Consider the following 21987-nt stretch of genomic DNA (forward strand, 5'->3'; position numbering starts at 1 on the left):
GTGGAATGCCCTTAATCTGGATGCAGTATGTCCTCTGACATATATTTACAATATAAAATACAGAATCATTTACAATATAAAATGCAGCTAACCTTGAATTTTAGAAATTAGAAATAACCAGAAATGCATATGTTAGGATATTTATTTCAATTGCTTATTACAGTGAAGAATTAGGGACAGCCTAAATATTCAACACAAAGTGTTCATATATGCATCAATATCATTGATTAAAAGCACCCAAGATTATGGCTCACTGAAGCTTTTCTCGCTTTCAAACGTTCTAGGCATCCTCGGAAAGTAACAAAACCTGCTGTCAGAACTTTCCTAGTGTAGGGTTTGGTACTGTTAACATATTTACTGTTTAATGCCGTCAGTCTCCAGATCTGAATTTTTATCTTTCAAAACGGAAACCCATACCCTTGAATAGCGCTCCATCCCTCCCTCCCGGCCCCTGGAAACTCCCCCCTGCCCTCCGCCTGCACCATCACCTCTTGTAAAGCGGATTGACTCTTTGATAACACTTGTCTCGCTTAGCTGACCTGACATTGCATTGCAAGAGGTTCCAGACTCTAGTCCACATGCTTGCACCACGACTTGCTTATGCACTGGCCTAGTTCCACTTTAAGACCCTGTCTCCAGCTCTTTTGGGCATATATCTGGGAAGGCGTGGCCAGGTCAAAAGGTCACTCTCACTCTTTTGAGTAACAACCGTTTACACTCTAGCCCGCAGTGTGAAGAGGGCACAGTTTCTGGGCATCATTGCCAGCTTGAAATGCTCTGATTACTCTGGGGCTGGTTTTAATATAGTAGCCATCCTAATGAGTGCAGGGCTGTATTTGTTACTTTTGTGAGGAAAAATAGAAAAGGCACCAAGCTAAAAACAAAACTTGTGAAATTGGGATGTACTTTCTTTCTCGTTCTATAAATGTCTCTTACGGAGTGTGAGTGCTCTCCGGGCAGCGGAGTTAGCCCTATTCAGGCTGAGCTGCGATCTTCACTCCTCGGTATGTGTCTCTGCGGTCAACTGTTGTGAGGTTCATTTTAGCAACCCTTGAATCAATGCACGTGTGGCTTTTTTTTCTTTGACTAGGCACCTTTCTTGGATGTTCTCAACACCATGATGGACACCACGCTCCCGCTGACACTGGAAGAGCTGGAGGAATGGGGGAATCCTTCATCCGATGAAAAGCACAAGAACTACATAAAACGCTACTGCCCCTGTCAAAACATCAAACCTCAGGTGGGGGCCGCAGGTGCCCCCCACTGTCCTGAAGCAGTCAGTAGAGAAGACGGTTGGGACACTCACTGAGCTGAGGCGAGAGTTCAGAGGGCTCTCAGAGCTCGCTCTGCTTCGCCACCTAAACATCCTTTGGTGTTGTGTCTGCCCGTACTCCATGTTTGCCTCAGTTTAACACCTCAGGGGAAGTGTTCTCATCCCCTGACCCAGTCTAACTCAATTAGACGAAGACACGATCTCTCTGGACAGGAATCAGGTAGCCTCGCACATAGGACTGAGGCTTACCCAGAGTTTCAGATGAGAAAACCCTCCTAGCACACGGGGCACAAGCGAGAGGTCCTTCTTTTTCTGAGCTACAGGGTGAAAGGATCGCGGGGTAACGTAAACTGTGAATCTGTTCTCTTCTAGCATTACCCCTCGATTCATATCACAGCTTATGAACACGATGAGCGAGTGCCTCTGAAAGGAATTGTGAGCTACACTGAGAAACTTAAGGAAGCCATTGCGGAGCACGCCAAGGAAGCAGGTGAAGGTAGGAGGCCGCCTGACCAGGGAAGCTGGCTGACAGGACCACCCTCAGCCAGCAGCAGCCCTCGTGCACCCACCAGACTATCTGCTGACCCCTCAGCTAGCGTCCATGTAGCTGCGACCACCTCAGCACTTCAGGGATAATGTTAAAATAAAGCAGAAAGGACTCAAAGCTAAAAGTAAATGTCCAATGTAACTTGGAGATCTCCACACAGATTGATACATGTTACAGTTACTGAGACAGTCTGTGGCTGCTTTAATATCTTTCATTTTCATTAGAAAGAATTCTTCTGGGACTGGAGAAATAGCTCAGTGGTTAAGAACATTCTGTCTACTCTTCTAGGGGACCTGGGTTCAATTCCCAGCACCCACATGGTAGCTCACAACTGTCTATAACTCCAGTTCCAGGGGATCTGATGTCCTTTTCTGCTCCAGCGGATCCTACATGCCTGTGGGGCACATAAGCTCACACAACCACATATAAATAAAAATGAAAGACAAAAAAGTCATTAAAAATAACTTCTTTTTGCCTTAAAACTGCCTGTTAACATGTTCTGGGTTTGGAATTGGGAGGTACCCGCCTATAATCAGAATCTCCCTGTACCCTTCTCACTCTGCATTGCTATAGCTGCTGTTTCCAGGGTCCCAGACTCCCAGGTTCCACAGACCAATGACTCCCTCCTGGGTCACAGCCACTGACACCCCCCAAGGTCACAACCACTGACCCCTTCCTCCTAGGTCACAGCCACTGACAGACCCCCCAGGTCACAGCCACTGACCACCCCCTCCTAGGTCATAGCCATTGACAGACCCCCTCCTAGGTCACAGCCACTGACAGACCCCCAGGTCACAGCCACTAACCTCCCCGCAGGTCACAGGTCAGAGCCTTCTCTCTGTATGCCAGTCAAGGCACCCAGCTTCCTTGCCCATTAAGTGTCCTGCTTCCCCTGGTGTAGAAATTGGCCTCTGCCCTTTGCTACCCTCTCTAGGTGGTAGTATGGTGGCTTTGTTCTTTGTCTTTGCCATTTGAGTGAAATACTCAAAAGAAGATGGCAAGATGGGTCTCAGTTTTCTGACAATATGATTGCTTTTGTGTTAATTCTTTCAGGCTATCAGCCCCCCAACATTATTTTAGATATTCAGCCTGGAGGGAACCATGTGATTGAAGATTCTCACAAAAAGGTATGCTTTCCATCCCCGGGCACTGACAGTTGTCGGTTGTAGGTGTATGTGCCCTCCATCCCCCGGGCACTGAGAGTCCTAGGTTGTAGGTGTATGTGCCCTCCATCCACCGGGCACTGAGAGTCCTAGGTTGTAGATGTATGTGCCCTCCATCCGCCGGGCACTGAGAGTCCTAGGTTATAGGTGTATGTGCCCTCCATTAGCCGGGCACTGAGAGTCCTAGGTTGTAGATGTATTGTATTCACGCTCAGAGGTCAAGGTGTAGTTAGTGGCAGAGCTACGGCACTAATGTCCACCCAGGAGCATGGAGTAGCAGGAGGGGCCTGCTCAAGGGCTCTTTGGTACCTGTAAGGGAGCTCTGCTAAGGGATGACTAACTGGGTCCTGTTGTAAGGAAGTGTTTGCTCTGTCCCAGAGCAAAGACTCCAGGCTTAGGTTAGCCAGGATAAAGACAGACTAGGGAACCCTGGAATTCGAACACCCTACACCCTAGTCTTGTCTAATCTCAATGCATTTCTTTTAGATTACAGCCCAAATGAAATTCCTATACGAGGAACTTGGACTTGACAGCACCAATGCTTTCGAGGATCTTAAAAAATACCTAAAATTCTAAAATGCTGCATTCAACTGGGAAGTGGAAACACACAGAAATAACAGTCTGATTTCCAGCTGGCTTAGCAAAAGTGAAAGTTATTGCATAATTTTTTAAAAAGTTGTTCTTCGTGTAAATTTTGCTTAATGTACTGCTCACTTGTATGTTCACACCAGCACATGCATCCTAGCCTGGGAAGTGTTCTTAGTTGTGCTCCTCAGTGGGGTAGAAGGAGCCAGAAAGACTGGGCAGGAGAACGCCAGGCCTCCATTTCAATCAGAAGAGCTTTGTGCCTATTAATAGAACTTTCTTTGGCCAGTTTACAAGTCAGAGTTCTCTTTGCTTGTTAATATTTCTAGACACTGTGTCAGTGAGTCAGCTTGCAATTCCCACAGCTCCACTTTAATAGCATTCTTCATATTTAAATGCTTTAGAATTTTGGAATAATCTTTTAAACACTTTATTTTTCTTTCAAACATTCAAGAATCTCCCTAAAACAATTGCACTCATGCTACAGAAATTTAAGAGTTGCCGGCCATTCCTGCAGCTTTGTCAGCAGCATGCTGTACATAAAATGCTAAGACATGCTGGGCACAGAGCCGCCATCTCCTACGTGGAGACTCCTAACAGAGGTTGTGCAGAATGTCCAAGAAGCTGGAATAGCACGCACGATTGGAAACAAAGCATCTGTCTCTGAAAGCTTCTTGGTGGTGGAGGAGAGTCTTCATGCTGTACTCCAAGATGAGTCCTTCTCCCTTCTCCAGAGAGATGGCACGTGTGTCAACGTCACTGCCTTTGGAGGATGAATTGGTACTTAATTTTATTTTCAATTTCATAGGAAGATCTGAAATGACTTCCTGTAGATTTAGCAGAGTTGATGATTCTCCAAAATTCAGAACCACAATGAAGACTTTATCTACGCCATCGAGTTCTCTTGTGTACACAACAGAGTGGCTGTCATCCTTCAAAAGGCAGAACCAGCCCCTGCTGAGAACTAGCTCTGCAGCGCGCAGTAGACTTAAATCCTGATACATCTTCAACACTGAACTCGACTGGGTCTTTTGGACCTGTTTTTTAAAAAAGAATATTCATATAAATATTCATGTTTTATTCTAAGAATTATTCCCCTCCCCCCAAAGAAAAATTTGCTTTCATTTGTCCTTTAAAATAACTGCCCAAATAAGTTAATAACTGCCAAACTATAAAGCATTTCTAAGTAGCCACCCTAAGGTCATAGGAATTACAAAGCCGTGTTTCTGCTTGTCTGGAGCCATCTCAGTGTGCAAGTGCTCCCCCATCTCAGAGCTGCTGCAGAACCGAGTGACTCCACTTTAGGACATTGAGCTTGCTGCAGTGAGGTCACTATACTGTGCCGGAGCTGCCAGATGCCTGGAAGCAGAACGTATCCAGTGCGCTTGGACTTAGCTGTTCTCACCTGTGGCTAATGTGGCCCAGCAGACATGGACTCCTAGATTGCTGGGGATGGGAAGAACGCTGCAGAACCGTGCAGAGCCTAAGACGCGAGAAGTCTGCGTTTGCTTTCTTGTTGCCTCCCCAGCATCACCCCACGCCGGGCCATCAAAGGCACTTTTGTTTTTCAAAGGTTTGGATTTATTTTGCAGCTACACAAAACACACCTAATTCAATGCTATGCTTTCCTCTTTTTTCCCCCTCATAAGCATTTTTCTGTTACACCGTCTCCACAGATGTCACCGTAACAGCAGGTAATATTCTGTTGAATGTGTTTACCATCCTTCCATTCCCTTTCCTTTTAGACAGTTGTACTTATTGTATGTTCTTACATTTTCAGTCCCCTCCTCCCATGTTTTATATTATTTAAGATAGATCATCAGACAGATAATTACTGTGTCAGAGAATATGGACATTCAATGCATAATGCCAAATTATTCGGAGCTGTTGCCAAATCAACAATAATGTTCATTCATTACAATCTTGCCAGCCACCTTTCCTGGGGCAGTGGTTGTTGTTATTGTTGTTTTCCGGTAGATGCTTAATAATGTATTTAATGAATATCTCATGGATATTTAAAAATGTTCATTCTGTTTATCAGATGTGTTACTTGTTCTCGGTAGTTTTAGATAATGCATGAGAAGCAGAGTTTAGTGCCACTCACAAGTGAGAGGTGCCCAGTGAGCTGTTTTTCATCTGCTTTCATTTGAACTCTTTCCTGTAATCGTGGGCTTGTCTGTTTCTCTTTATACCTCTCAAAGTACTTGTTTGATATATTTGAGGCTCCTGTTAACATGCATAAAGATTTGTAGGTTTTAGTGGACTTTTCACTGTCTGAAAATTGCATTTCTCTCATATAATGCTTTTCATATTGGATTCTATTTTGTCTGCTATTAAATATTTCCAAGCCTGCCTTTTGTAAGTCATTTTTTGTCTAGGAGATATATTCATGTAGTATAAATTTGAGATGCAAGAATATATACAAGGCAAAGGTTTTTTTCAACCACCCCCAGTTTCCTTCCAGAGACAGGCAGGATGTGATGACCCCTTGCATTCCTTCCTTTTTAGGGATCATGAAATGATAGGCCTGCGCCTCCTCAAGCATATGTAGATGTGTTCGCACAGATGGTGAAACCATCCTGTGCTGTATTCTAACGTGTTAAACGTGTTCTCTCTCTAGTGCAGCTAGTTTTTGTCTTAAAGAGCTACATCTTAGTCCCATGATCTAATGAACTGGCTTTCTGTTGAATGGACATGTCATTTCTAACGCCTCTGCTCTTGCAGACAGTGCTGCAGACAAAACCCTTGCATATTTATGATTTGCACATACATGAATATTCATAGATATCTAAGAGTAAAGCTCCTAGATCAGAAAGTGTAAACATTCTTTTGATAGCTAGATTGCAAGCTTCCTTTCCATTAGAGTTGCCTACAGTATTGTTAATTATTTGTATCATTTTAGCTGTGTCTCATATCTGACTTTTGTCTTACCTAATCTGAATATTTTTGTTTTTTTAACATGAATTCAACCCATTCATATATGGAACTACCTTTTCAATATCCTCCTGAAGCCTCATTTTATCTTTTATTCATAATTACATTATTCTTTTGTTTAGGAATTTCTATTAGATCGATTGGTATGCAGTCCCCACCCCAGGTGTTTCAGAAAGCACACATTATTGTCTCACTTCTAATCTCTTAAAACCTTGTGATTGTTTAAAACTAAGTTCCAGAGAAAGGGCAGCTGGGTTTGCTGTAAAGACTGTAGAATTTCCGTCATGGCTGGGAACTCTTAGAGACAGGCATTTATGTGAAGACTCTTCATATGGGGCACTGTGTACCAGGTCATAGTTCACCAAAAACATAATTTCCAAACTCCTTACTAATTGAAAATTACAAGATAGTCTGTGATGGATTTCAAGAGTGTTAGTCAAGGTTTTACACATGCCTGGAATGTTGGTAATCCATGTGGAAGCGCATTCCTTATTTCTAGAACCAGTATAACATCTTCACCAATACTTACTTCCACATTCACAGCTCGGTAATCAGGGTTTGTGGGTAGCCAGGTGTGATTGCCTTCAGAAAACCCAGCATTTGAGCTATTGTCCCATTGCATTGGTGACTTTGACAGAAAGGTATTCTGTGTCTAAAGACCAAAAAGAGAAAGCAGTGATTAGGTTATTACAAGAAATCCATCTGGACCCTTCCTGACCTCCTCCAATCACCCCGTCAGTTCTGAGCTGATGTCGGCGCTCCCTGGCCTTCACCATGAGAAAGCTGCATACACTGTCAGTTTCATGTTTTCAGTTTGAAAATAGTGAATAATCTCAGTTGGAAATATGCTTTTCCTAACTGAACTTTCACGTATTTAGAATCTGCTGGTTTTGCTATTTTTTTTTTTTAAGAAAATAAAAGGATTTCAGAATATTTCACTAGCGGCTCACAACACCCACCCTGCTGTAAACTGACAGCAGTTGAGAACACCGCCAGACTCCGCTGCTCCTGACTTCTGCATGCTCCTGCACCCACCCGGGTCATTGCATGTAAGCACCTGCACTTACATGCGAGTGAGCCGCTGGGAGGGAAAGTTTAAATTAACCAAGTAGTAAAGAAACTGCCTCTCACACAGGTGAAATCCAGTTGCACACATTAAAGGGTCAGGATGCCATCTACCCAACAACCCAGTCCTGAGAGCCATAGCCTCAGACAAAAAAAAACACCACACAATGGTAACAGGAAAAGACAGTGTTGTGGTCATGTCACTAGCGGGTCAAACACCAGACACGAGTTCCTGCTTGTGGGAGCCGAATCGTATGCAAAGTAAGTCCCCAGTCCTCAAATGTCAGCATGCCTCAGAATCTGCAGGGTCCTTGGATCTAGCCAAGAAGCTCAGTTGTGTGGCTCAGAAGGCAACACTTTCAGGAGCTCCTCAACTACCTTATCAGTAAGGAAACTGATAACCCTTACTATCAACAGTTTAAAAAAAAAATGTGACCATGGGGCTAGAGAGATGGCTCAGCAGGTAAGAGCACTGACTGGTTTTCCAGAGGTCCTGAGTTCAATTCCCAGCACCCACATGGTGGCTCACAACCATCTATAGAGGGATCTGGTGGCACCTTCTGGCCTATAGGCATACATGCAGACAGAGCATTGCATAAATAATAAATAAATATTTTTTTAAAGTTTGGAACTATTTTTTTAAAGTGACCATGACATTCAGTAGTGAAAGAGAGGTGGTAAATTTTCTGGCAGTGTAGCCGTGGCCCATAGCTGAGAATGTCCCATACTTACAGTGTCGTAGCTTCCATTGAAATCTGTAACGGAAATGTCTCTCATCCCTATTTCCTCTCCATAGTAAGTTATGGGTGTTCCTGGGAGTGTGAAAAGAAGCATATTCATAGAGTTGATGTACTCATTCCCCAAGCGAGAGGTCAGCCGGGTAGTCTCTGGTCCACCTGTCTGGAAGGCAGATGGTTGTAAGAGCACAGCTCCTCATACAATTTCATAAAGAGTTATCCTGTTTGAAATAGACAGTTCCCCAGGCAGAAGGTCACTCTAAAAATGCTGGTATCCGCAAACACAGAAATGGGTCCTAAGGCCACTAACCTGCTGTGTACCTGACCATTTGCCACCATGGTTGCTGTGCTGGCTAGTTTCATGTGAACTTGACATGAGCTAAAGTCATCTGAGAGGAGGGAACCTCAGTTGAGAAATGCCTCCATAAGATCTGGCTGTGGGACATTGTCTTAATTAGTAATGGACAGGGGAAGGCTTAGACCATGGTGGGTAGTGCCATCCCTGGGCTGGTGGTCCTGGTTTCTATAAGAAAGATTGACTAAGCTATGGGGAGCAAGCCAGTAAGCAGCACTCCTTCATGGCCTCTGCATCAGCTCTTGCCACCGGATTCTGTCTTGATTGAGTTCCTATCCTGACTTCTTTGATGATGAACGATAACGTGGAAGCTAAAGCCGGACAAACCCTTTCCTCCCCAAGCTGCTTTGGTCGTTTTTTTCACCACAGCAATAGTGACCCCGACTGAGGCACTGCTGATCTACACAGCGTAGTGACAGTTCTCGGGGTGCTTCTTGTGAATGGGACTGCGGACCAGAGGAAGTTTAGAGGATGTGTTTTCATGTTCCCACCTGTGAATAATAAGTATCAACAGCAAAGGAGACAAGTGGGGTTTTTGTTTTGGGTTTTTTTTTAGGTTTTTTTTTTTTTTTTTTTTTTTTCATAAAAAGCAAGACAAGGGCTAGGCAGTGGTGGTGCATGCTTTAATTCCAGCACTCGGGGGGCAGAAGCAGGCAGATCTCTGTGAGTTCAAGACCAGCCTGTACTACAAAGTGAATTTCAGGACAGCCAGAGCTACACAGTGAAACCCAGTATCAAAAAAAAAAAAAAAACAAAAAAGCAAAACAAGGGCCAGTGAGAAGGCTCGGTTGTAAAAGGACTGACTAGCAGCCAGCCTGGTAACCTAAATTCAATCCCCAGATTCCATCTAAAGGTAGAAGAGAAAACCAACTCCATAAATGTCCTCTGGTCTCCATGCATGCATCAAGGCACACACATGCTCGCCCACACACATGTCATGCACATATAATACATTTCAAAAGATGTAAAAAGATCAAGAGCATAAGGTAGAAAACACAGATGGGGCACATCTAATGTGCCTTTATTGTTTTGACATCCAAACTAACCAAAAGCAATTTCCAGAGGTAAATTGGAGGCATGGGGGGAGATAGCTCCGGTGGTAAAGTACTTGCTGCACACATGTGAAGACGTGAAATTGATTCCCAGCACCCATGTAAAAAGGCAGGGTTGGTGGCACACCCTGATACTCCCACAACTGGAGGTGGACTAGAGGACAGATGTCCTGGGCACTGGCCAGACAACCCAGCCTAGAGAGAGCCCAGGTCCCAGTGAGAGACCTCCTCAGCCATAGGTGGACGGGTCTCGAGGACCAACACCCAAGACTGACCTCTGATCTCCTTGTACACACACATACATACACATGCACATATGAACATGCACACACACAAAGACAGAAGGGAAGTTAATTCTTACAAAGAAATTTACAAAACGGGATGGGGACCTGTGCTTGTAATCCCAGCGCATAGGAGGTGGCCCAGCTCTATGAAATTTTCTGTGTTCTCTAATTGTGTGTGGTTTCCATGTGGTAAATGCTCTGGTTACTAATAAGAACATGTGCTGCTCACGGAAGGCTTGAAAAACACAACTGGATCCATAGGCAGACACGGATCGTGGACTCTGCTGCTTAAGGAGCAAGCACTTGCACGCCTGGCTCAGATCTTATCCCTCACACAACAGTCTGCCAACAATTCTCCACTTCCCAGCTGAAGAAAGAGCTGAGAAAGGGCAGCATTCAGGTTCCAGTATGACAGACAACCAGCCTGTAACAATAAACTCGATTGCTCCAATCGAGAAAAGGAGAAGTCTCTCTTCTCTCTTCGACAAGCTGAGGTCGCCCCCACCACTGTATCTGGTGAGTCCGGATAAAGTGCTTCTCGAATTTGTTGTTGGTTTGTTTTGTTTGGGTTTTTTGTTGTTTTGTTTCGTATTTTATTTTTCAAGACAGGGTTTCTCCGTCTAACAATTCTGGCTGTCCTGGAACTCACTTTATAAATCAGGCTGGCCTTGAACTCAAAAAGAGATCCGCCTGCCTCTGCTTCCCAGGTGCTGGGATTAAAGGTCTATGCCACCACCCCCTCTGCTTTTCTAGTATTATGGCCAGAAAATTCAATCACTCGTTGTCTGCTTTTATTCTTTTCAGCGCCATAAGGCTATTTGGCAAACTTTCTCAGGTTGTCTGGATACCCAATGGTCCTTCCTTTGCAGAGCGGAAAGTAGTTCAAAGCACTGAGAAGAGTTCGCCTCAGTCCCATAGACTGAGGACAATCCCAGTCACCTACGGCACGAGAAACTGTCAAAATACTTTCTGTAACTGCTCAAATGACATCATAAAAATTGTAACATCAGGGCACAGTAAGCTGGCAGGATATGGATCTCAAAACAGCTTTTTAAAGGCTGGGAACACGTTCAGAGGGAAGAGCTCATGCCTAGCATACATAAGGCCCTGGTTTCAATCTCCAGCACCACTGACAAATCAATTTCTAAAAAAATTTACCAAACAAGGAAAATGTTGGCAAAAACTAAAACCACATTTTTGAGAGCACATAAATTAACCAAAGGCACTGGCAATTCTAGACTATTCAACCAAAAAACAGAGCACTTCATATCTATAGTGTTTTAACTTTCCCTAATTCCACTCTCTTCAAGCTCCTACCAACCCTACCAACAGCAGCTAAAAAACAGAAGCCTAACAGCCCTGCACAGGGATGAAAGGCTTTAAAGTTCAATGGACTTCGCATTGTCTGGGACCTGCTACAGTGCAAACTGCCCCTGCTCACTATCAGCTTAGTGTTATCTGATTCAGGACTGAGTATGCAAACAAGAGTCTCATTCCCAAAACATCTGTGACAACATTTTATCTTCCTATGGCTATGGTATTACACCAATTGAGGATAACCCAAGCCCCAGAAGAAGCAAACAACTGGGGAATAGGATGCCCAAGAGAGGCCTGCAGACATTCCTGTGTAGTCCTGGGGCTCTAGAAAGTGCTTTCAGGACAGGCCTGTGTGCGTGAAGAGCTTCTCCAGCTGCCCGGGGAAACCCTGGGAAGGCCCTGTTCAATCTGTCACCTCAGCTGACCCACGGCTCTGCTCAAGTAGAGCGTCAGGCAGAGTTGAAAGCTGACTGCTAGCAACAACGGTAAGGGAGACTCATCAGTTCAAGGCATCAAAAGAATCCATCCCCTCCCCAAACCTGGAGAAGTGGCCCTATGGTTAAAAGCAATACTGCTCTTGCAAAAGACCCTAATTTGGTTCCCAGGATCCCCATCAGGAAGCTCATGTCTACCTGTAACATCCACTCCATGAGATCCAGCACCCTCTTCTGGCCTCCACAAGTACTGTACTTACATGCCCACACCCACAACAGACAACATACACACATATACATAACTAAAAATTAAAAATAAAATCTTCCTTTAAAAGAATCTCCAGCGAGTAACTAAGCAGAGATGTCTAGTCAGAAAAACAAGAGAGCAGGCATTATAGAATTCATCTAAGAAATTGGCCAAAGAACAAGACAACAGACACTACAGAAGAAAAACAGGAAATCTAGAATTACCCTATCTACTACCTAAAGCAGCCAAGTCTCCACTTGAAAAAAAAAAGTCAAAGACATGCAAAGAAACAAAAATACAGCCCATAACATACATATGGGGGAAAATGATGGAAAATGTTGCTGAGATTAAGAAAAGCTAAGCTGAGCCAGGCAGTGGTGGCACTCACCTTTAATCCCAGCAGTAGCTAGACAGGAAGAGGTCAGGCAGGGAGGAAAAAGGGCAGAGTCACTGGGAGATGTGGAGAGAAGCAAGATGAACATACTATGCTAAAGAAAGTTACTGCCACATGGTAGAACGTAAATAAAAGATATGGGTTAAGATTAAGAAATATGGGCTAGGGGGCTCGAGAGATGGCTCAGCGGTTAAGAGCATTGCCCACTCTTCCAAAAGTCCTGAGTTCAATTCCCAGCAACCACATGGTGGCTCACAACCATCTGTAATGGGGTCTGGTGCCCTCTCCTGGCCTGCAGTCATACACACAGACAGAATATTGTATACATAAAAAATAAATAATTTTTTAAAAAAAGAAATATGGGCTAGTTTAAGAGCTAGTTAGTAATAAGTCTAAGCTATTGGCTGAGCATTTAAAATTAATAATAAGTCTCCATGTGGTTTTTTAGGGTTGGTGGGACAGAGAAATTCCACCTACAATATAAGACAGTGTTTAAAACAGAAAAAGGATACAGGATAAGGATATACAGAAAAAAATGTACAGCCAAATAATGTTTGTGTTTACACTGTGTTGTTACAAAAAGTTTAAAACTACTTCAGTGTATAATACAAAGAGAATATAGTAGGCTAAGATTAATTTCTAGCTAGGTGGAGACAGTACACTCCTTCAACCCCAGCACTTGGGAGACAGAGGCAGGTGGATCTCTGAGTTCAAGGCCAGCCTGGTCTACAGAGTGACTTCCCAGACAACCAGGGCTACACAGAGAAACCCTGTCTCAAAAACAAAACAGAACAAACACCAAACAAACAAAGATGAGTTTCTTAGTGAAGAAAGAACGTAACTGTGGTGAGTGGAAGGGTGACATTCCTACAGCCGTCTGGAAAAGTACAGTAAGCCAGTCATGACCTTCACAGTCTTCCAGGGTAAGTCCCACGCCTTCAGGCTCCACTCATGGAAGTGCCCTATGCCCAGTGTTTATCTTCTATATCAGATCTGTACTGTGCCCTTTCTGTGTTTAGACACATTAGCACTCGCCAGTGTGCCAACTGCCTTCAGTGCTCACCACAGAGACATGTGCTGTCCTTCACAGCCTAAGAGAAGCAGGCTATGTGTAGAAGGGGGAGCCTTCCAGAATCTCTGTGCTTTAAATGCCTCTTGAATGACATTCCATGCCACAACTACCCTGGCATGTAGCCTTCCACACTGGAATCCTATGTTCCTATGTTCATTGGGATCATGAACTGTGGGATGTTGGGTAATTACAGTTTGATAGCCAATCCTAACCAAGTTTAGTGGAGTTCTAAGCATAAATAAGTACTCATTAAGTATTAATTTAGTTGAATAGATAATGTTCTCTCTTTTGTAATAAGAGCTATAGTCATCTAAGAGAAGGGAACCTCAATTAAGAATATACCACCATGGGGGGCTGGAGAGATGGCTCAGTGGTTAAGAGCACTGCTTGCTCTTCCAAAGGTCCTGAGTTCAATTCCCAGCAACCACATGGTGGCTTACAACCATCTGTAGTAAGATCTGGTGCCCTCTTCTGGTTTGCAGGCACACATGCAGACAGAATACTGAGAATACTGTATACATAATTAATAAATAAATCTTTATTTTAAAAAAAAGAATATACCATCATAAGATTGGGCTGCAGGCAAGCCTGAAGGGCATTTTCTTAATTAGTGATTGATGGTAGAAGTCCCAGCCCATTGTGGATTCTATAAGAAAGCAGGCTGAGCAAGCCATGGTGAGAAAGTCAGTAAGCAGCATCCCTCCACGGCCTCTGCATCAGCTCCTGCCTCCAGGTTCCTGCCCTGTTTGAGTTCCTGTTCTGGCTTCCTTTAATGATGAACTACAATGCTGAGCAGAATTCAAATAAACCCAGCTTGCTTTTTGGTCATGGTGTTTGGTCACAGCAATAGAAACCCTAACTAAGACAAGCCTGGTCTGAAGCTAGGACAGACTTAACCACTAACCCTGAGTAAGGTCACCTAGGAACAAAGATGCACCTCATTCTAGAGGTGACCGTCCAGCAAGTATAATTGATCACTGTGTACTGTGTATGATGGCTTACCATCCAGTTGGGCCATTTTCCTTCTGGCATGTTTTCCATCCAGGATGTGATAACTTCATATACAGTGTGACCAGAAAGACTGTCCAGTGTGGTGAGGTAATTGTTGAAAGGAAAATCAGCTTCCTGGATGAATGGTAAGCCATAGTACATCATGGTCCTCTCGATGCTCTCTGCTGAGGCTTCGGTCCCCATGAACCTGGAAGGGTTGGCAAACTTTGGTATTTTTGTTCAGTTGGAACCTCCAGTTTACCCCTGTGTGATCCAGAAAGCTCCCATTCCGGTCTCTCTCTCTCTCCAAACTCCACTCCCCATTCAGAGACGCTCAAACAAAAGAAAGTCTCCAAAAAGCCCAGTTCTGCATTCTTGGAGGCTATAGCAGCCTCCTCCCCACCTAACGTGCTCAGCTTTTGACCATACTTGAGCACAAACCAGCTTATGGTAGACACATCATCGCCCATCACCCACAGCCTACATAATCTCCCTGCTTTAGTTTAGACATGCAGCTTCTCAAGCCTCAATCTCTGGGACTAGAGAACCCACCTGGGAGTTGCTTTACTCAAATAAACCTGTTGATAAACTTTTTCAGTTAAGCTTGATCCAGGTTACTGTGTGTCAGAGAAACCCATTATGAGGGCAGAGGTGGGAGCAGTAAAACCTATTAGTCTTCAATCTCTGATAAAAGAATGGGAACAGTTCTGCGCTGCTTAGAGCTCACCATGATCTCAGGCCATTGCGGTCCCAGACCTCATCAGAGTTTAACTTCTTCATACAGTGGCAGCACAGAAACAACTGGCCAGAGTGCAGTGTCCATGGAGGTCCAGCTACAAAGGGGACATCTATATCACACCTGTCTGTAAGGCCCAGAGACCATCGTGGAAGAGGGCATGGAAAGACTGGAATAGCCAGAAACCTTGAAGAACTGAAGGGAGGCAGCACCTTCTAGATATGACAGCTGCCCTTACAGACTCCTAGCAGCTATGGTGGCCTACACAAGATCAAGCAGGTCAACATTATAGCATGGAGAGGGAAGGGAGTCCTCATGAGCCCTCCTACCCCTAACTGACAGATGGAAAAGTCAGAGAGGAAGAGTCCATTTTCTTTAAGGGTGTGGTCTCACTCCAGTAGATGGTCCTGCACACATGAGTTTATGAGCAGCATACACTGGACTTAGTGGGTTTTTTATTAAGAGGACATAAAGCTGAGAGGGAATGGAGATAGAAGGTGGCTGGGGGGGCATTAAAAAGAAGAGTGGACATGAATATAAGCATACATCATTAGATAGACTCTCCAGAGAGCAGCGCATGAACACAGAGCTTGGTTTGCCATCAATACTGCTCTCTGCGTTCTCTACACTCAACTAAAACTCTAATGTCTTGAAGACCTTCTTTAGAGGTTTTCATCTATCTGCTTAGAATTTCTAGTCTATCCCTTCACATAAAGGGTCTCCCCTTTTTATTGATATGCACTCTGAAAACCACTCAGGATGAGATGGGCACCTGAAACGGCCCCATCAGTGCTGCTGTTAGCTGACTGAGGCAGCGCATTAATGGGAAGTGCAGTCTTACTGTGTGTCAATGCACTCCACACTTCTGCCATTACTCCCTGTGAATCCATTTCTTTCTCCAAGGGCAGGGAGGGGAGAATTTCCTTAGTTGTTTTCGATGATTCTGTTTCATAAGCTACTTAGTAATAAAGGATGAATATCCTTTATCCAAGATTCTTAAGACCAGATATATCTCAAATTGTGTAAGATTTTTTTTTTGTGTAAGATTTTTACATTCTTAGAATATGTCTGTAGAACTTTACTCACTGAGAGTTCCTAACCCAAATCTAGAAATTCAAAATGTGTCTTTGCGGCAGGCAGTGGTGGCATATACCCTTTAATCTCAGTTTGGCGGAGTGGAAGGAGTAGAGGGGGTGGATCTACAAGTTTGATCAAGGCCAGGCTGGTCTACAGAGTAACCTCTAGGACAGCCAGGGCTATATAGAAATACCCTGTCTCAAAAAAAAAGAAAGGAAGGAAGGAAGGAAGGAAGGAAGGAAGAAAGAAAGGAAAGAGAAAAAAGAAAAGAGAGAGAAAGAAAAAAGGTAGAAAGGAATGAAGGAAGAAAAGAAGAAAGAAAGAAAGAAAGAGAGGGAGAGAGAGAGAGAGAGAGAGAGAGAGAGAGAGAGAGAGAGGAAGGAAGGAAGGAAGGAAGGAAGGAAGAAAGGAAGAAAGAAAGAAAGCCAAAATGCTCCAGTGTAGATGGAGGCTATACGTTCATTTCCAGCTGCCCAGACCCAAATATTCACACCGAAGCTATATTAATTACAACACTGTTTGGCCAATAGCTTAGGCATATTTCTAACTAGCTCTTATATCTTAAATTAAGCAGTTTCTATTAAATCTTCGTATTGCCACAAGGCTGGGGCTTACTGGTAAGCTTCTGGCATCCTCCTTCAGTAGCTACATGGTGTCTCTGTCTCTACCTACTCTCTATGTCTCTGTTCGGATTTCCTGCCTGGCTTTACTCTGCTAGGTCACTGCCCAGAACAGTTTTATTCACCAACCAATAAAGCAGCACATAGATAGGACCTCCTACATCACCCCAGAGTCTTTAGAGATACCAGACTTATCTTACCAGTGTTGCTTACACGCCAGACACTATATAAGTGATTTACATACATGGTCTCATTGACTCTCACAATAACCTTCAAAGGTTATGACTATTACTCTTCTAACTCATTTCTGCCAAGTGACAACTCCAAGGTCACCAAGCTACAGAGCAGGACACCATCTCAGCCCCTTGATCTCACAGCTGTGCTAACCACTGAGCTCTAATGACAATTCAGTTGGAATATTTGGGTTCACACTATTTAAGAAACATAGCCCCAGTCATAATGATAAAAGTAACAGTTTGTAGGGCTGGAAAAGCAACTCAGCAGTTTCAAATGTGTACTCCTCTTGAAGAGGATCTGAGTTCAGTTTCCAGTATCCATGGCAGGTGATACCACCATCCGTAACTCCACCACCAAGGGAGTGGCCATCACTCTCTGCTGGCCTGTTAAGGCACCTGCACTCACGTATACAAAGCCCACACAAAGTCACACATACAAAAGCAACATACATTGTATGAAATTCCCAAAGAATTAATAAAAATATTTTAAAGCTCACATCTAACACCCAACCAATATATTCTTTCAAATTAATTTCATCTTTAACACTCAACAAAAGAGGAAAGTGACGGGGCTGGAGAGATGGCTCAGAGGTTAAGAGCACTGCTTGCTCTTTCAAAGGTCCTGAGTTCAATTCCCAGCAACCACATGGTGGCTCACAACCATCTGTAATGGGGTCTGGTGCCCTCTTCTGGCCTGCAGGCATACACACAGACAGAATGTTGTATACGTAATAAATAAATAAACATTTAAAAAAAAGAGGAAAGTGAAAATCAGCAAAGATAAGCAATGTGAGAGATTATTTTACACTCTCACAAAACCAAGTTGTGAATTATAATTATGTAGGTTAAACTTAATTTAAATTAAAGGTGGGAAGTCAACATGACTCAGAAAGTGCCATGCAAGCCTGGTGACATTTCAATCTCTGATACTCACAAAAGGGAGAGAAAGACAACCACAAGCTTGCTTTATGACCTCCATCTGTGTTCTAGGACACTTACACCCTTACTAACATACCATACACCACACACACACACACACACACACACATCAATAACAATAATAATAACAATATACAATTAAGTTACATGAGTTTTTTTAGAATATACTTGGGCCTGTGGTTACCGGTATCTGCCAGGCTCCCTGCTGTACTGGTCCATGACCTGTCGGAAGTCCCGGACAATGTCATGCATCCCCACCTGAGTAGTGGTGAAGTCGTGGTAAAGCTCCGAGTAGTGGGTGACAGTGTCCTTGGGAAAACAGGACAGCACCGTTAGTACCATTTCCCCACGTGCAAGGGCTCCATGTAAGCTCAGACAGTCTTATCAGATGGCTTGAACTAAGGGGCTACTTGCTCAGTGGTCCTAGAAACCTCAGTGCACAAGAGCTGTGGGTGGTGGATACCCATGACCCTTAATATTGCCCGGGCTCTTACATCTGTGACTTTAAAAATCTAGTGAACAGTAAGTATTTCTCTATCACCCATTTTAGTAAACTAAGTCTTACCAAATACCAAAACTTTAATTACAAAACACCTTTAAATATATATAATTGCTTAAATGCTTCAGACATTCTTGATGAAGACAGAACTTATAAACCTTTAGTCTCAGCACTTGGGAGGCAGAGGCAGGTGAATCTCTGTGAGTTCGAGGCCAGCCTGGTCTATAGAGTTCCAGGCCAGCCAGGGCTACACAGAGAAACCCTATCTTTGAAAAAAAGAACAAAAAAACAAAACAGAGCTTGTTGCACATCTATACTGTATCTGCTTACAAAATATCAATATTTAATTTTGTTTCTTTGTCATCTCCATCATTCATGATTACTATTAACTTTTTTGGGGTTCCAGTGATGGCTGGCCATAGTCATTCCTGTGTTTCCCTAGGAGTAGAAGAATCAAAAGACTACAGCTCACATGCACTTTGGTCCTGGGTTAGATACACACTGGCTGAGCCATCCCAACCTGATGTGCTGCCTGTCAGTGAGCTCTCTTGAGTAGGTCACTTCACCTATAAAAGTGAAAGGGTTTGGCTTGGGGGAGCATTAATCCTGGGTGTCTTCCTAAAATTGCTTGTTCTTCAAATTCTGAAGTCGCTTTGCAGACATATCACATTACCATCAGCAAGGTGGTGCCAAGATTTCTTCAAGAAGCTAATATTCTTTGAGAAAACAGGCTAACACTGCTTGTGGTCTTCATTTTTCTGTCTTACCAGAATTTGTGAGCAAAAAATAGTAATAGTAATGATAACAACAACAATAATGGGCTTAATTATAACTTTTGCTCCATGATACTGTTCACAATTAATTAATTGCTCTTTGATTAGGTATGTAGATGAGTAGTTAGGTAGGTAGGTGAGTAATTAATTATGTAGGTGAATAGTTATGTAGGTGAGTAGTTAATTAGGTAGGTGAGTGCTGTGGGACAATGGTCTGTACCCTGACACTTGTATTTTAAATAAACGATGATTGGCCAGTAGCCAGGCAGGAAGTAGAGGCAGGGTGACCAGGCAGGAAGTGGAGGTGGGGCAACAAGAATTCTGGGAAGAGGAAAGTTGCTGTCTGCAGTCATCACCCAGCTGCAAAGGAAGCCAGACACAGAGGAAGCAAGATGTGTCTGCCTCGCTGAAAAAGGTAACAAGCCACGTGGCTAACACAGACAAGAATTATGGGCTAATAAAGCCTGAGCTACTAGGTCAATCAGTTTATAATTAATGTAGACCTCTGTGTGATTTCTTTTGGACTTAATGACTGTGAAAACTGGGCAGGACAGAAACCTCAGTCAACAGAATGGCACCTGAACAGGGACTAAATGGATGGAGGACCAGGTGGGACAGAAAAACTCAGTCAAGAGGTGAGTAGTTAGGTAGGTAGATGAGTATTTAACTAGGTAGGTGAGTAGTTAGGTAAGTAAGTAGTTAATTAGGTAGGTGAGTAGTTAGGTAGGTAAGTGAGTAGTTAGGTAGATAGGTAAGTAGTTAATTAGGTAGCTAGATAGGTAGGTAGGTAGGTAGGTAGGTAGGTAGGTAGGTAGGTAGGTAGGTAGGTGAGTAGTTAGGTAGGTAGGTAAGTAGTTAATTAGGTAGGTAGGTGAGTAGTTAAGTAGTTAATTAGGTAGGGAAGTGAGTAGCTAGGTACGTAAGTAAGTAGTTAATTAGGTAGGGAAGTGAGTAGTTAGGTACATAGGTAGTTGATTTATTTAATGAAGTGATAGACTACATAAATTGGCTCAGGACAAAAGGTAGAAGCTTCATAACAAAATATCCACGTGCAATCCATTTTAGATAATTGGCTTCATTAAGAGCATCATACTATACATAAAATTTTAGATTTTTTCAACCACACAAAGTACTGCTAAGATTCATCTAGACTGCTACATAGTGCTGTAACTTGCTTATTTGGTTCATATAACATTTTATCCCGTAACACACAATACTCCAATATTTTGTAGTGTGTGTTGGAACTACTGTCTACTTGGTCATAAAAACTAGGGCGACTATAGGAGAGAGATCAACCAAAGGAATAAGGTACCACATGTCGTGGCATGAGGTTGAGGTAAGAATCAATAGTGTAGAGCCCCAGGTTAGTAATGAGGTAGACTCTGGAATTCTATTATCAACCTCTATAATCCTGAATCCCGAGGCTCACTAAACAGAAATCATGAAGCCCCTTCTCATTCCAGTGTGAGAGACTTGGATGAAACATTCAGACTAATTCCCTCTGTTCTGACTGTGACCTTTGATCAATAGGGAAGTCCCAGGAAATTGAGGCCTCTACCTTTGAGCCTAAGAGAAATGAAAGAAAAAGTCTCAGTGAGCACACTGTCCTTCGTTCAGTAGAGCTCTGTTAGTCCACAACGTGGCCCCAACACCCTCACCGAGGAAGGATTCTCAAGCAACCCCTTGCTCTGCAAAGAACCAGTGGAAAAAGCCACCCAGGTGCATGCATTAGAAAGGAAATATGTCAAAGTACTTCCTGTAGGTAGGGTTGGCTCATCCTTATAACTGGCGTCTTAGACTAGAACAGAAAGCACGGGGCTGGAGGGACTGCTCACTGCTCTTGCAGCAGACATAAGTAGCTCCTGGAACCCATGCAGTTAACCCCAGGGGACCCCATGCCCTCTTCTAGCTTTTGCAGGCAACTGTACTCATGTGCACACACCTACACGTAAACACACATATACACGTAATTTCTAAAATATCAAAATTTTTAAATTTTAGGCTGGAGAAATGACTCAGAGAAGTCCTGAATTCAATTTCCAGCACCCACATGGGGGCTCACAACCATCTAGAATGAGATCTGGTGCCCTCTTCTGGTGTGCAGGCATACATGCAGGCAGAACACTGTATACATAATAAATAAATAATTTTTTTAAAAAAATTAAAATTTAAAAACAGAAAACATTCTGATAACATTTTAGATGAAGTAAAGAGAGAAAGTTTAAAATAAGACCTTACCGGAATTTGGGATGTATTTACTTGGATTTCATTTCTCAGGTCCTTCGCTTCCAGAAGAAATTTAACCGCATCAAAACTAAAGCCATCAACACCCTTCGATAGCCAAAACTGTATTATTTCCTGAACGTGGAGAAGCAAAGTGCTTGGTTACATCAACTCCAAACTCTCGCCAGAACGTTAGCAGAGGCTCTGTATATGGGCGACCATCAAACTTGTTCCCACATACAAAACGTATTATCACGCACACAACTTCACTCTCTCAATTCCGAAACTGCTTCTCTCAGTGCCACAGGCTGGGTTGGTAAAAGAGCATTCCAGGCAAAGAACAGCTATGGAAATCCTCCTGGGTTCCCAGGGCAAATCTTAAAAAGTGGGGTGGGATGGGGTGGATAGCTGCCAGGCAGTAGTGGTGCATGCCTT

At 43.4% G+C, this 21987-nt stretch overlaps 2 protein-coding genes across 4 annotated transcripts in view; one reads left to right on the forward strand and one right to left on the reverse strand.

Moving 5' to 3' along the window:
- Prepl (prolyl endopeptidase like) overlaps positions 1 to 3675 on the forward strand; it is a 28988-nt gene extending 25313 nt beyond the window's left edge. For all 3 annotated transcript variants that reach the window (XM_038318154.1, XM_038318153.1, XM_038318155.1), the window contains 4 exons: positions 1091 to 1240; positions 1646 to 1769; positions 2874 to 2947; positions 3470 to 3675. In XM_038318154.1, the coding sequence (XP_038174082.1) occupies positions 1091 to 1240; positions 1646 to 1769; positions 2874 to 2947; positions 3470 to 3559 (438 nt within the window). In that variant the 3' untranslated portion in view covers positions 3560 to 3675. The remainder of the gene's footprint in view (positions 1 to 1090; positions 1241 to 1645; positions 1770 to 2873; positions 2948 to 3469) is intronic.
- Positions 3676 to 3781: 106 nt separating this feature from the next.
- The window catches only part of Slc3a1 (solute carrier family 3 member 1), a 35436-nt gene continuing 17230 nt past the window's right edge, over positions 3782 to 21987 (reverse strand). Inside the window, 6 exon segments of the mRNA XM_038318156.1 lie at positions 3782 to 4605; positions 7032 to 7148; positions 8300 to 8467; positions 14462 to 14657; positions 18242 to 18366; positions 21568 to 21687. Coding sequence (XP_038174084.1) covers positions 4162 to 4605; positions 7032 to 7148; positions 8300 to 8467; positions 14462 to 14657; positions 18242 to 18366; positions 21568 to 21687 — 1170 coding nt within the window. The 3' untranslated portion in view covers positions 3782 to 4161.

Source organism: Arvicola amphibius, chromosome 2 (assembly GCF_903992535.2).
Source record: "Arvicola amphibius chromosome 2, mArvAmp1.2, whole genome shotgun sequence".
Classification (NCBI taxonomy): Eukaryota; Metazoa; Chordata; class Mammalia; order Rodentia; family Cricetidae; genus Arvicola; species Arvicola amphibius.